At 35.9% G+C, this 16,579-nt stretch overlaps 2 protein-coding genes across 2 annotated transcripts; both read right to left on the bottom strand.

Annotated features, from left to right (window-relative positions):
- Positions 1–3,923: 3,923 nt before the first annotated feature.
- Positions 3,924–4,877, bottom strand: LOC105090041 (olfactory receptor 8K3). Its single transcript, XM_010981232.3, has one exon. It carries the CDS (start codon positions 4,863–4,865, stop codon positions 3,924–3,926), a length of 942 nt encoding a protein of 313 aa, XP_010979534.2. The 5' UTR covers positions 4,866–4,877.
- An 8,226-nt stretch (positions 4,878–13,103) lies between these two features.
- Positions 13,104–15,691, bottom strand: LOC105090043 (olfactory receptor 8K3-like). The gene is made up of 2 exons (XM_064492328.1): positions 15,677–15,691; positions 13,104–14,045 (listed from the first exon to the last, which is right to left on the bottom strand). Exons 1-2 carry the CDS (start codon positions 15,689–15,691, stop codon positions 13,104–13,106), a joined length of 957 nt encoding a protein of 318 aa, XP_064348398.1.
- Positions 15,692–16,579: the final 888 nt, after the last annotated feature.

Here is a 16,579-nt window from a genome sequence, read left to right on the forward strand (position 1 = left end):
GCTTCCATTCTGCTCTTTCTTATCCTACACTGTCCCAAGCAGCCTTAGACATGAGGTTTTTTTTTTTTTAACTTTTTATGTTAAAGTAATTATAGAATTACGGGAAATTCTAAAAAAGAGCACAGGGAATCCTTGTGCCCCACTTAGTTTTTCTAGTAGTGACAACTTGCATAAATCCATTACAATATCACAAGCATAAAATTAACATAGCTACAACTCACTGACCAGATTTCAGCAGGTTTGCGTGCACTCATTTGTGCCTTTGCATTGATACAGCTCCATGCAACTTTATCATATGTGTACACATGTAACCACCATAACAGTCAACATATTACAACTTATTCTGTCACCAGGATGCTATCTCTCATGCTATTCCTTTAGAGACACACCCTTCCCTTCGGCTCATTTCCTTGTCTGTATCCCCTGTTAACCACTAATCTGTTTTTCATCACTGTCATTTTAACTTTTGAAGAGTGTTTTATAAAGGAAATACCATTTGTTACCTTCTGCAATAGGCTGTCTTCACCCAAGACAATTTTCTTGGGGTCCATCCAGGCTTTCGTGTGCATTGATGTTTGTTCCTTTATTACTTATGAGGATTTGTCCATGGTATTGATGATAGACTTTATTTACTCACTGAAAGACATGTGGGTTGTTCCCAATCTTAAACTCCTGCAGACAAAACTTCTATAACCATTTTCATCAAGGTGATTGTCCAAACGTAAGTTTTCATTCCTGGGCTGAATGCCCAAGAGTGTGATTGGCAGGTTGCTCTAATTCTGATGCAGTAAAACTTACAGATGTTTACTTTTACAGATAGTGATTTGGATGCTGTGTCTATAAACACTTCACTAATTATGGGTCCTAGATAGAGACTTTGCTCTGTGTTCTTGTCTAAATGTTTTATAGTTTTACATTTTACATTTTCTTCTATTTTTAACCAGTTTGATTTACATAGGGTTTAGGTCAACATTACTTGTAGCTTTCTTTGTTTTTCCTTTGAACGTCCTGTTACTCCAAAACCATATTTAAACATTCTTTTGTTAACTCACCTTTGTACACGTATGAAGAATTGATCAGGCTTTGGCAAGGTCTACTTGTGAGCTCTCAAATCTGCTCCATCAATTGATGTGTCCATCTCTCCACCGGCACCACCCAGTCTTGATTACTGTAGCCATATACTACGTCTTAACATGGCATAGAATGTTTCTTCTTTATTATTCTACATTTTAACATGTGTTTTAGTTATGCTAGGTCCTTGGCCTTTCATGTACATTTTAGTATAAGGTCATCTGTATCTCCAAAATATCTTGCTGAGTGATTTTATTTGAGTTCACATTAAACCTATAGATCACTTTGGACAGGACTGGTATCTTTATTATATTCAGTCTTCTAATTGTGAACTGAGTATGTTTACCAACTCATCGAGATCTTCTTTGATTTTTTTAATCAGTATTTTATATTTTTCTGTATACAGATCTTCTTCATTTTTTCTTAATTTCACCAAAGTATTTCATTACACTTGGGTGATTTGCATGTTTCCTTGTTTTCTACCTCACTATTTCATTATGCTTGGGGTGCTTTCAATGGTATGTGTGTAAATTGAGTTTTGAATATTAAACTTACCTCACTTTTCTGAGATAAGTTAATAATCATTGTTCGCTATTGTTTTTTATATATTATTAGATTCAATGTGTAAAAATTTTGTTTAGAATTTTTGAATATGTGTTAAGACTGATATTGTTATTATTTTTACAATAATACCTTCTCCTGTACTTTATACAAGAGGAAAATTCTTCTAATAAAGTTGGAAAATGAAACTTCTCTTTTGTTTTCTGGAAGAATAAGAAGATAATTGGTTACTTCTTTTTCCCTAAACATTACGTGGTGTTCCCTAGTAAAGGCACCTGGACCTGATTCTGGTGGGGAGTTATTTTTAATACAAATTTCTATTTGAGATCATTTTTATTCTTGAATTTTTTATAGTATTTCTTAGTGTCCATACACATGTATATATATATGATATATATAATATATATATACACACACACACATATATAATTTAAATTACATCCATTTTTATTATTCTGACATAAAGCAGATTGCTATTTCAAACACAAAATTAATTTGATAAAGTTTCTTTTGTATGTTTCTTTTTCTAATTTCTATTGTTTTAAAAAATTATTATGGTATTGTGTAATAAATTTTCTTGATATTCAAAATATTCTATCGAACTTTTCATTTACATAGAAATTTCTGGGTTTTTTGAATGTTTGTGTTCTATGGAAAATTAGACAACTTCCTTAAATAACATATGTCTACTTAATAATGAAGTAGAGAGTAACTTATAAAATGAATGAAGTACATTATTTTAGAAATGGGATATTGGATTGTGTTTATTTAGTCAAAGTTTTTTTTTTTTTTTTTCAAATCCAGATATTAGAGACTTTTAACTCTTAATTATAAAAGTTATAATTATTTACTGAAGATATTTTGGGGAAAACATATAAGCAAAAAATAAGCATTTTATTAATCTCAGCTGCCACCACTACCTAATATTAATGTTTTGATGTATCTCTGTCCATAATTTTCTAGGAACAAAAACAGTTTCTTATATTTATATATGCATAGTTCATACTCAGGTTTACTATTTTTTCTTGGTAATTAAAAAATCAGCTGTAAAATTTGTGCATATTTTTAACATGATAATATTCCATTATTTGGGTCCAATTAATTTTGTTTATTCAAAGTTATTTGACTACAGAGAAAATTGTAGTCCCTGTCTGTACACAGAGTCCAGTCCCTCTGTGATGTAAATGAAGTGCCATGAAAGTTAAAAAATATTAAAAATAAACAAAAATATGGAGGAATTCAGAGAAGATATGGAGGAAGTTTGTCCAGAGGCGGTAAGATGTACATCAGTCGTTACATGTCATGTACACTTTCACTATAAACACAGCGTAGACCAAATAAAGGGATTAGCTCCTTTAACTTCTTAAATCAATGCAGTGAGACAGTGGATCCTAATCAAAATACAGTACACACTCAATGAATCAAATTTTAGGAAAGTCAGCAACATGGAAGAGAAGCAACAAAACTAATTTATCTTGGAGTAGACCTCTTATGGAAATAGACACAATAAGAACATGACTTTTAAACAAGAATTCTTTTTGTTTTTAAGAAATTTATTTTAATTGATACATCCACTGGTGTAGACAAAGGGACTGATTTAGACAAAATGAGATCTGTGATGATCTTCTGAGTTGCTAACATGCCATGATGTTGAGTTAATGGACTAGAACTCAAACATGAAAATAATAGCGCTGAGGAGAAAAGAACAAGACCCTGAGATGCCCACGTGGAATGAGGGGTTTTGAGCAAATTCAGATGAATGTTGACTTTAAATCACCTCACTCCAATGAGCCTCCTTGAAACCACAATCCAGATTGCTCTTAACACATCCCGTGGAAGAGAATGAAGACTGAACTGGGATAAATGTGCTCACACAAAAGCACACATGTGTACACAAACATGTATAGATACATGAAAGTATATTCTAAAGGTTGAGGATACTACAAGAGTCATTTAAATTCCCTCTTTGTGCCTACTATTCTCCCTCACTCCCACAGAGCACATCTACTCTCCTTGACTGCTCTTATGGTCTGTAACGTCCTAACTCATTCTGCTGTACTCCAGAATTAACTTCATTATTTTGCTTATGTTTCATCTCCTCTTGTTAGAGATGGCAAAGATTTTTTTTCTATCTTTCTTACACTAATAGACTTATAGCACTTAGAAGTCCAACTGACACATAGAAGACATTCTCTAAATATATGAGGAACTTATTTGTGTTTGTTTTCCCTTTGAAAGCACGCACAGCAAGGTGGAAAACCCTTAACCTAATTTATAAGAATCAGTGATCTTTAAGAAAAGATATGGCAGAGTTTTTTCCACGTCCTTTGTAGGGCATATTTTACATCTTTGTTCCTCAAGCTATAGATCAAGGGATTTAACATGGGGATGACAAGGGTATAAAATATAGATGCCACTTTATCAGTGTCAAAGGAATGACTGGACTTGGGTTTCACATACATAAATGTCAAAGTCCCGTAGAACACGGTGACCACTGTCAGGTGGGATCCACAGGTAGAAAAAGCCTTCCTCCTACCTTCAGCAGAGTTCATCCTGAGAATAGCTACAAAGATGAGCAGGTAAGACACGAGAACTATCGCAAAGGTGAAAATCAAATTAAAAGCTGAGAAAATCATTATCATATATTCGATTTCATGTGTGTTCGAGCAAAGCAAAGATATCAAGGGGAAATTGTCACAGTAGAAATGATTGATGACATTATAGCCACAGAAGGATAAATTAAAAAGTTTTATGGTGACTAGAAGAGACACAAATGTGCTATAGAGATAGGGGACTGCCACCAGCATCTGACACACCTTCTGGGACATGATGACTGTGTAGAGCAGAGGGTTACAGATGGCCACGTAGCGGTCATAGGACATTGCCGACAGAATGAAAAGTTCACTAATGATGAACATGATGAAGAAAGCCAGCTGTGTTGCACAAAAGTAATAGGAGATTGTATTTTGATCCACAACAAAATTTACCAACATTTTGGGGCCCACCGTTGTTGAATAACCCAGATCAGTAAGAGCCAGGTGTCTGAGGAAGAAGTACATGGGTGTCTGCAGCCTGGAGTCCACCTTGGTGAGGATGACCATGCCCAAGTTGCCCACCACAGAGATCACGTAGATGACGAGGAAGAGCCCAAATAACGGAGCCTGCAGCTCAGGGCGGTCTGTGATGCCCATGAGAATGAATTCGCTCAGCATAGTTAGGTTGTGTGTTTCCATCTGGGTTTCATCAGAGAATCTATTCTGGATAGAGACATCAGCACAGTCAATAATAGTTCCATGCAGTAAATTCTGGTGATTTTTTTAGTATTCAAAACTGGTATAAATAAAATAAATCCAAATTTGCATATAAGCTCTATTAAAATAATCCATTCCCTGCAAATAAAACATACATGTATAGAAACAGAATCAAAAATCAAAATAAAGAGAAAGTTGGAGAAAGGGAGAGACTTGTAATTTCCAAGGGGAACAATTTGTCCCCCAAAGAACATTTGATAATGTCTTGAAGCATTTTGGTTGTCACCACTGGAGAAGGGGTGCTGCTGACCTCTAATGTTTATAGCCCAGCGAGCCTGCTAATTATAGTACTATTATCAGTGTAACCCCCAACAAGAGAGAATCATATGGCCCAGACTGCCAAAGAGCTAAGACTGGCAAACCCTGATACATGCGTCGCTATATACAGAGATTGATATAAAGGTAGAAAGAGGAAGCAGAGATGAAAAGAAATGATATAAACTTTAGATTGTTTAATAGGTCAAGGTAAACCTTTCTACTGTATTTTCTAGAATGATAATTGTATTTACACAATTATGATCACATTATATAACTCCTGCCCTAATTATATCATAAAATTTTAAAGCCCAATTTCCAGTTATGTGTGAAACATTTAGAAGCCCCTGTTTTAAAACAAATTTATTTGAAAGATCTTATGTACTGATGCTACAGGATAAAAAAAATTAACACAATTGACTAATTTTGGGCAGAGGTATAAAGGTAAAGAAATATTATCAGACCATATTAGATACTATTTGTCTTCATACAAGGAGACTTTCCAAGAAATATACATAAGATGTAATCTCTGTTATATCTCCATTTTTGGTATATACAAAGGAGAACTTGGGCAAATGTAAATTATCTTAATGTCTTTAAATCAGCCAAATCAGCCATTTCTTGTGGGGTTATTGGGAAGATAATTGAGAATTAAACCTTTCAATGTATTCTTGGTACCTGGAAATACCCTCAGATCTCAATTACATAGGATTTTTCTGTTGTTTGTTCTTAATTTCTTAGTAGAGATGGCATGTTACCTAAAAGGGATTATCTTTATTCATGAACATATAAACTATTTTTGTGTGACTTAACATTTTTGTGAGGGTGTGATGAGGAATAGATCATGTATTATCTAGGCAACAGATCCCAGTGCCCCTCACCATGACCCAACTTCATGACTACAATGGGACACCAGTGTGCACTTCTGGATAATTTATCTTCTACCTTACTTAAAACATGTAATATATATTTACCTCAAATTAAACATGTTTCCTCCCTTCAAGTGCACTTTCATTGTAACACAAATTCCAAATTGTTTGTAACACATAAGGTGTATTTTGTCAAGGAGGATCCTAGGCTAGTGTGAGGAAATTCAGCAAATTGAGACGGTAATGTCACTGGAACTGGTTTTATATAATGAAGTTTCATAAACATTTCTTTTGGATAAAAGATTCTCTGCAGAAAAACATAGGTTTAAAATCACTACATTACACAATAGGATATTGGCAAAATAAAATACATAGACAATTATATATATTTTGATACATAAATACTTATCTATTATATAATTATTTTTACGTTCTCTATATATTTATATTGACTCCGGAATGTTATTTGATGTTTAAGTGCACATTAAAGCCATAAAGAACTCCTCCATAGCATGGTACAGCATTTAATGCAGACAAATAAAAGTCCAATGAAATAAAGATGTATATGAATATCTCCAATAAGCCATCATTTAAAAACACCAGAGTAGTTCCAGAGTAGGCAGATGTCAGCTAAGATAAAAGAAATATCAGTTTAAAAAGTTGTATTAGTGTGTACCTAAAAAAAAATAAAGATAAAAGAAAGTAATAGAATTGTTCCTAACTACAAAGAAAATAGCAGTATCAGGAGTAGTAGTGAGTTATAAGAAAGCAAAAAAAACAAAAAAAAAAGCTTGTAATATCAAGTTATAAATATGTTTAAAGGAATAAACACATCTTGCACAAACCGGGCGTGTAAGGTTGTGAGCCTCCGATACCGTACCTGTCCCCAGGTACATACATTTCTCATGTAAGAAACACTGAACTACAATTAGGAAAAACGTATTTTAAATGAATGGAAAAGGTGATATAAATCTTCTTTAGGTGCAAGGGTGAAAGGCTACAGAAACAAATTACGTTGGTAAATGCTGATTTTGTTGTGTAATAATGGGGGATTGAAGACCTTTTTCTAACCAGCATCAGAGTTGTAGGGAAGGTATCGAATTAATTTCTCATAGTTTATCATCTGTGCTGATTATCTGATTATTTTTTAAAGTTATACTCTTTGAGAAAATTATATGTGCTTTCTGTCTGATTCTACTGGAAACTGAACATGCTGTATATTGTACCTTCCCCATAACACTGGGTCCTCAAAATCTCTTAGCCTCTAAAACTTGCTGTGCACATCTCAGTGCAGGTAGAAACCACCATTTTGCTCATCAAGATAATCAGAAAAAAAAATATTTACACATTAATTTAAATATTCATTAAATATACAATATTTTGAGAAGGGACTGAGAAGAGCCCAGTGTCACTAACTGACCAAAGATTTGGAAGGACATCAAACCAGAAACTGACCACCTGCAGCTTCATAATTCTGCCATTTTTAAATTTCTTACTCTTCAGGCTTTCTTGTCTCTCAGTTTTGTCCTTTCTTATTCATATGAGTAAGTATGTAAACAAAACATAAATATTACATAAACAATATGGCACTGACATTTCAAAGATACTCATTAGCTTTTGTGAAACTATTTGAACATTAATCTGAAGGAAAAGGAAAGCCAGCCTGCTCTGCTCCATGCATTATCGATGGCGGGATGTACATGGAAGTGGATCAGAAACCCTCATACTTTACTACGCTTTATCATAGAATAAGTGCTCCACTGCAAATCACCAAACTGCCTGGATATTGGTAAAATACGGCACCAACATGAAATATGCTGTCTGCTTACCTGTAATGAGACCTCTGTCTTGGCTTCCCCACGTGTTTCACAACACGCGCAGTGAGATCAATTTATAAATTCTCTTCCACTTTCTAAGACTCTCCCTGAGGAGATGCCAAGCAATCTCTTGATTGTCCCTGACGCACTGAAATCTTAGAAAAGGAAGGGATGTGTTTATTAGCGGTCCGAGGCAATTTGTATAGCCCAGCAAATGAGTTCTATTATTTGCATGTATTTCATTCCTACTTTTACTCTTGATTAGCTCCCTATTTATTCTGTTCTCTAATTTACTCTAATACAACCACATAGTGATCTAGATTAATATATTTCATCCATACAACAAGTCTGCCAGTATCCCCCTAGCTCTGCAGTGGTCTCAAATGGATGATACAACAGAGATGTGCCTAAAAACTATCTTATTGTATCACTTAAAATATTTAAATGAACTAAAAATAATAATGTTTGTATATGTAAGATTGTTGCATTCACTTTTTCTTTTTTCTTTTTTCCAATAGGAATTACTGATTTAATTAGTTACTCCTATTTCTCATTCTCATTTTATACTCATCACTGTCTGTATAGGATTTCTCTTTCATTATATTTGCCTTCATTATATTTCACTCTTTCTTGTTTTTCTACCAAGTCCAATACACACTCCAATTCTCGTCTACCTTGACACATGTTCTGCTGTGCTTCATATATGCCTTGCATGATCAATATACATATATACAAGAACACAATATACAGAATATACATTCTTGCAGAATACATGCACAATTTTGTGTGCATATGCTTTAGTATGCATAAGTTAAGGGGCTGTAAAATTGCACTGTTGAATTTAATTCACCAGTTATCTGTGGTAACATGTGACATTTTTACTTCTTTATTAGTATAGTCAAAAATGTAATTTCCTAGGTCTTTTGTTTATTGGTAGATATTTTGTTTGTATCCAGTATCAGCTGTTAGTAAAACTACTACAACATACAGTCCAAGAAGAAGCCTTGAGTTTACAATGTCAATATGTTGTGAACAACTTTTCCATGATACACACATTACACAGCTGCCTCTGTGTGTGTGCCTGTGTGGATATAGCCATGGATATATTTACAGGTACACTTACACACATTTCCATGCTTATGGGCTCCCGAAGTAGTGAGATCTCTTGGTAGGAGCAAATGTAAAACTTCTATCACTTTTGTTAACTACTTCAGATTGGTTGCACCAATACACTCGTCCATAAATAAATACACGAGGTTTCTTGGATCTCACCTCTATGAGATGTACCTAAATTATGTTCTCTTGTTAACTAAGTGATATTATAAGATGTGTGTTTCTGTTATTGACTTTTCCCCTCCTTGTTGGTTAGATATATAGCATGTTTAATAATGAAACAGTTTATCGAGGCATTTATTTATTCTGGCATCACTGAATACAATAAACTGCACATATATGAAGTGTAAAATTTGATAAATTTGCCTGAAGGATATTCAGCTGTGGTCCACTCTTGAATTCCTTCTTGTGTGAAGCCAAGGAACCACACTTGGCAAGGTACATCCCAGGGATTCAACTGAGACCTAGGACATGGCCCTCCTCTCACCCCACATTTGCTTTACCTGTATCATCTCTCTCTTTCTCATTTTTTTTTTTTTTTTAGTAAAGATAGATTTATTTAGGGAGATACATCTTACACAGAGTGTAGGCTGTGGAGGTTAGGTGCTCAGGTTAAAGTAAAAGGAGATACACACTCCATAGACAGAGTGCTGACCATCACCAAAGACGAGGGAGCAAGGGAGGTGGCTATGAGGCACAGTGTTGCTAGTTTTTATGGGCTTGATAGCTTTATATGTTAACAAGTGGGAGGACCATTCCAACTACCCTGAGGAAGGGGCTAGGCTTCCCAGGAATTGGGCCACTGCCCACTCTTTGACCTTTTATGGTCAGCTTTGAAGCTGTCATGGTACCTGTGGGAGTGTCATTTACCTTGTTAATATTACTACGAACGTACAATGAAGTTCAAAGTCTACCAGAAGTCAAATCTCCTGCCATATTGAGCCTCAAGGCTTACTGGGAGTTGAATCTTCCACCATTTGGTGTTAATTGCTGTGTCATTCCTTGGATGGCTGTGCCCTGCCTCCTTCCCTCCTGTCCCATATCCACCAGTGTAGACAAATAGACTGATTTAGATAAAAATTAGATACTGTACTGATCTGAGTTGCTGAAATGCCATGATGTTGAGTTAATAAGCTCTCTAAAACTCATGTGAAAATATACTGCTGAGGAGAAAAGAACAGGACCTTAAGATCCCCGTGTGGAAGGGGAGTATTTGAGCAACTTCAGATGACTGTTGATTTCAAACCATCCTACTCCAGTGAGTCTTCTTGAAACCCCAATCAAGTTTGCTCTCAACACACTCCACGGAATAGCGAAGGAGTAGGAAACAAATGAACTTCCTTGATGCTAAAACTGTTTGTTGATTCTTTCTAAGAAATTCTGCATTTTGCTTTCTCTCCCTTAATGCTTTCTATGCTAAACAATCCATAAACATTCAATAGTTTAACCAGGAAGTAGGAGGTGGGTCAATCACCTCAGAAGAATAGACAGACTCTTTTCAGCTCCCCCATGACACCAGAAAGATTCATGGAGGTTAACATAGCAGCACCCTGTAAAGTGCCCTGATTATTATCACCTTTTCTGTTCCTTCCAGTTTTTTCTATGAAACTTCAAGACTCCAACTCCAAGATGGATTCACAATCTCTAAGGCATGAGCCTGCCGTGACTCCGCTTTGCCTGGCAAAGCAATAGAGCTGTTCTTTTCTTATTCTCCCAAAACTCTGCCTCCAAGTCTCAATCGATTTTGGGGGTACAGAGGCCAGTTTTGTGGCAACAGTAGCATGGAATAATATGAAGCCCAAAATAGAATGAAGGCGCTAACACAAACACACACAGGCACACAAGTAAGAAGGAGTACAATGCAAATTAACAAACTGGCTTCACTGACGCAAAACCATTTGCTGAATCATTCTTTACTGAGAATAACTTTAACCCAGAGGCTATGCTCCAGGAAGGAGATAACAGGCTGATAATCTCGCAAGAAAGGACAGACACTCTGGAGTTCCTCCTGAAGATTCGTTGCATTTAAGAGGAATATAGCTCCTTGTAAAACGCCCTGATTGTTATCACCTATTCTGTTCCACTCAGTTTTTCTACAAAACCTCAAGACCCCCACCCCATGGTGGGCTCACAGTTTTTAAGCCTGCTGCGGCTCGGCTCGCTGTGACTCCCTTTGCCATGCAAAGCAGTAAAGCTGCTCTTTTCTTTCCTCCCCAAACTCCTCCATCCAAATTTGAATTTGCTTCTTGGGGTGAAATTGAATTTGCTTTTTGGGGGTGGAGAGGCTGATTTTTTGGCAACAAGTACAAACACATATAGATACTTGAAAGTTTATTCTAAAGGGGAATTTAAATGACTCTGTGTCATCAATAAAAAGGTGAATGGAGCTGTACAGGAATATAGGTTTCATATGAGGTTGAACTTAAGTTAGTATCAATTCAAATTAGATAGTTTTAACTTTAGGATGTTATGTGTAATAATCCCCCTTTAAGCAAAATAAAATATGCATAGAATATTCAGGAAAGGAGATGAGGAGGGAATCAGAATGTATCACTGCAGGACATCAGCAGAATCAGGCTAACCAAGAGAAAGCCATATTCAAAATGGTAGAAAATTCTGTGAACTTTTTGCTTATCTTTCCCCCAGCGCCATACCTAGAACAATTCGAAGTGGTTAGGAAAGAGCCCCCTGGTTCCAGTTGCCTCCCTCAGGATAGAAGGAAAGGAATGGAACTTGCCTTCCTTTCTGTCTTGTTTAAGGGCTGCCCTGGGAGTGCCTCGGGGTTTATGCCTCTCTACCTCAAAGCACTAACAGGAATCGTGGCAGAAGATGAATATCAACATGGAGGTCAATGGAAGACACTGAGGCCTTAGATGACTGCTTGGCAAAGGTATATCCGTGGATGCTGGGGGCAAGGGGTTGTTAGCAACCGCAGACAACACAACAGAGCAAACAGCTAAGGCTCTGAGAAGAAGCAAAGGTGAGACTGTTAGAAAAATGAAGACATTTAAAACCGGCAATGTATAGCATGGAGCTGGGACAAAAAATGCGTGCTCAGATTCAGGGAAGACACATCCTCAGAAGAAGGTTGAGAGGACTCTGGCTTTCACGCCAGGCTGGTTAGTAAAATCCAGACCACAAAAAAAGGGAGAAGTTACTGTTTTTTCAAATGCCCAATTTTCAACGAAACATCACACAACATCACGAAGCAACACACAAAAATATCACAAAGATGCAAGGCAAAAAGTCCCATTCAATCACACAAAATAAATGTCCAATATGTAAACAAAATGAAGATATAAACAAGGGATGTTGTAGAGAAAAACCTTTGTTTTGTTGGAGGTTTACAGGGAAACCATGACCTTTCCCACGGGGAGGGCTGCCAGAACAAAGAGTGCCTGCAGCAAGGAGATTGCAACAACCAACCGCACCCCCTCACTTGTTTTTTTTGTATTAAAGGAGCCTGTATTCTGGATAGAGCAGGATGTCCAAGATATTAGTCTGCCATCCTCTCAGTCTGCCTTGGGGCTGTCATGGCGCCTGCGGGCTTGTTCTTGATCACGGGGTTACAATGAGCATGTGATGAAGCTCAAGGTTTACAGAAGTCAAACCTCTAAATCCTCAAGGCCAGCTGGGAGTTGATTCTTCCACCATTTTTGTGTTAAATTGCTGTCATTCCTTGAGTGGCTGTGCCCTGTCCCCTTCCCTCCTGTCTCAAGATTATCAAAATAAATAATAAACAAGAAAGGCAATTAAGAGTCATATAAACTCCCCTTTTGTAGCTACTCTTCTTCCTCACTCCAACATAGCATAACCCACTCTTCTTGACTGATCTTATGGTCCAATGCATTCCAACGCATTCTATTGCACTCTAAAATTGACTTAATTATTATGTTACATTTCATCTCTTCTCAGAGATTGCAAAGATTTTTCTGGGTTTTTTTTTCCACTGATGTATTTATACTACTTAGGTGTGTGTTTAGCACATAGAAGCATACTCTAAATATATGATGAACTTATTGGTATTTGCTTTTCCCTCTGAAAGCACACACAGCAAAGTAGGAAGTCCTTAACCTAATTTATAGGAATCACATTGACAGTGATCTTTAAGAAAAGATATGGCAGCGATTTTTCTGCATTCTTTGTAGGGCATATTTTACATCTTTGTTCCTCAAGCTATAGATCAAGGGATTTAACATGGGGATGACAAGGGTATAAAATATAGATGCCACTTTATCAGTGTCAAAGGAATGACTGGACTTGGGCTTCACGTACATAAATATTAAAGTCCCGTAGAACACGGTGACCACTGTCAGGTGAGAACCACAGGTAGAAAAAGCCTTCCTCCTACCTTCAGAAGAGTTCATCCTGAGAATGGCTACAAGGATGAGCAAGTAAGACACAACAACTATCAAAAGGGAGAAAATCAAATTCAATCCTGATAAGATAAGAATGATTAATTCAATTTCATGTGTGTTCGAGCAGAGCAAAGATATCAAGGGGAGACTGTCACAGTAGAAATGACTGATGACACTGTAGCCACAGAAGGATGAATTAAATATCTTTACAGTGACTAGAAGAGACACAAATGTGCTATAGAGATAGGGGACTGCCACCAGCACCCGACACACCCTTTGAGACATGATGACTGTGTAGAGCAGAGGGTTACAGATGGCCACGTAGCGGTCATAGGACATTGCCGACAGAATGAAAAGTTCACTAATGATGAACATGATGAAGAAAGCCAGCTGTGTTGCACAAAAGTAATAGGAGATTGTATTTTGATCCACAACAAAATTTACCAACATTTTGGGGCCCACCGTTGTTGAATAACCCAGATCAGTAAGAGCCAGGTGTCTGAGGAAGAAGTACATGGGTGTCTGCAGCCTGGAGTCCACCTTGGTGAGGATGACCATGCCCAAGTTGCCCACCACAGAGATCACGTAGATGACGAGGAAGAGCCCAAATAACGGAGCCCGCAGCTGAGGGCGGTTTGTGAGTCCCGTGAGAATGAATTCGGTCAGCATGGTTCCATTGTGTGTTTCCATCTGGGTTTATCAGAGAATCTATTCTGAATAGAAACATCAGCAGTCAATGACATCATGTAGTACAACTGGTGATTTTTTAAGTGTACAAAGCTGACATAAAGAAAATAAATTTAAATTTATATTTTAAGCACAATGAAAAAATCCACCTCCTATAAATAAAACATCCAAATAGAAATATATTAAGAAATAGAGATAAATATATAGTTGGAAATAGAGAGAGAGATTTCTAGTTTTCCACCGAGGATGGTTTACTCCCCCAAAGGACGTTTGATAATATTTTTAGGCATTTTGATTGTTACCACTGGAGGTGGTTTGAGGCTAGTGAGGCTGGTACTTATCCTAACATATTATGGCAGCCCTCAACAGCAAGGAATTATACAGCCCAAAATGCCAAAGAACTACATTATCCAACCCTGATAATATGTGTAGATACAGATATGGAATGATATAAAAGTAGATGAGGGAAGTATTTCTGAAAAAAATGATATAACTTTTAGATCTTGTTTTAAAAGTGAAGGTAAACTTTTCTATTGCCTTTTATATAATGACAATTATATACTTACAAAATTAAAATCACATAATAGTACATCATACATGTGCTAATGATATCATAAAAATTAAAATAAAAATTCCAATTGTGTGTGGAAACGTTTAGAAGCCCTTGCTTTAAAAAAATATGTTCATGTGAAAGTCCTTATGTCTACAGGTGAGACAGGATAAAACAATTAACATCCTTGGCCAATATCAGACTGAGATGTAAATAAACATAAGGAAATTCTAACAGATCATAGTCCACACTTTTGTCTTTATACAGGGAAATATTCCATGAAATACACATAGGTTGATATAATCTCGGCCATACCTGGACTTTTTGTATATACAAAACTGCACTTTGGGCAAATGTTGTAAAGTATCTTAATCTCTTTGCACACACTAGTAAGATCAACTGTTTCTTGCAGGGTTGTTGGGAAGATATGTGAGAATTAAACACTTACATGCATTCATGGTAGTACCTGAAAATATCCCTAAAATGCATAGAATTTTTTTTTGAGCATTTGTTTTTAATTTCTTAATGGAAACAACATGTTTCTGGAAATGGATTATCATTATACATGTACATATATATGTTTCTTGAGTGACTTAACTTTTGTGTTAGGGGTACGATGAGGAATAGATGGAGAACTTCATAACAGTTCCGAGTGCCCCTCAACACGACTCATCTCCATGGCTACAATGGGGATCCTTCACGTGCTCTTGCTTTGGATAACTTATCTTCTATCTCACTTAATATTATTAATATATATTTATCTAACAATTAGCATATACCTCCTCCCCAAGTGCACTTTCATGATGACTGACATATACTGAATCATTTAAACATGTAAGGTATGTTTTGCTGTGAAGGAACCTAAGTTAGTATGAGGAAATTGAGCAAATTAAGAGAAAGTCGTGTCCCTTGCAACTGGTTTCATAGAATAAAGGTTCATAAACATATCCTTTGGATAACGAGATTCTCTACTTTACAGAAAAAAAGAAAGTTCTAAAATCACTATATATTACACAACATCATACTGGAAAAATAAAATAAAAAGATAAAACACTAAGAATATTATATAATTCCAGAATGTTACTTTGTCTGCCTTCATATTAAGGCCACAAAGATCCTCTGTATAGCATTTAATGCAGACATATAAAAATGTGATAAGGTAAAGATATATATGAATATTTCAATTAAGCCATCAATTAAAACACACACACACACACACACACACACAAGAGTAATACCAGAGTAGAATGAGGGTGGCTGGCTAAGGTAAAAGAATTAGTGATTTAAAAAATTGTATTAATACTTACTAAAAGAAAAAAAAATAGATAGAATTGACCCTGATTACATGAAAGTTACTCAGAAGAAAGAAAATAAAAATATGTTTATAAAATTAAATTATGTATATGTTTATAGGAAATCCACACTCATCTCACAAAATAACATTGTTTATAAGGTTGTGAGCTTCTAACATCATACTCTGTCCCCACATACATGCCTTTCTCATGTCAGAAATACTGAACTACAATTAGGAAAACAATTTTTAAATAATGAAATTGGAAGTTATATAATCTTGTTTAGATGCACTGATGAAAGCGTACCAGAACAACTTACATTGATAAGTGCTGAGTTTCCTGTAGGATAAGGGAGAGCTGAAGAGCTTTTCCTTACCAGCAACAGAGTTGTATGGAAGGTACCAAATTAATTTTTTATAGTTTACTATCTGTGTTGATTATCTGATTATTATTTTTAAAGCTATATTCTTTGAGAAAATTGTATGTGCTTTCTGTCTGATGGCACTGGAAACTGAACATTGTACCTTCACTGTAACACTGGGTACTCAAAATCTCCTAGCTTCCAAAAGTTGCTTTTCACATCTCAGTACAAGGTAGAAACCTCCTTTGTGCTCAACAAGAGATCAGAAAAATTCACATTTATACATTGATTTCAATATTCATTAAATACACAATATTTTTGAGAAAGGAATAAG

The sequence above is a fragment of the Camelus dromedarius genome, chromosome 12 (assembly GCF_036321535.1).
Source record: "Camelus dromedarius isolate mCamDro1 chromosome 12, mCamDro1.pat, whole genome shotgun sequence".
In the NCBI taxonomy this organism is placed as follows: domain Eukaryota; kingdom Metazoa; phylum Chordata; class Mammalia; order Artiodactyla; family Camelidae; genus Camelus; species Camelus dromedarius.

What these genes read in the sequence shown, in the direction of transcription:
- LOC105090041 (XM_010981232.3), bottom strand. Translation starts at nt 4,865, where the DNA reads ATGGAAACACACAACCTAACTATGCTGAGCGAATTCATTCTCATGGGC.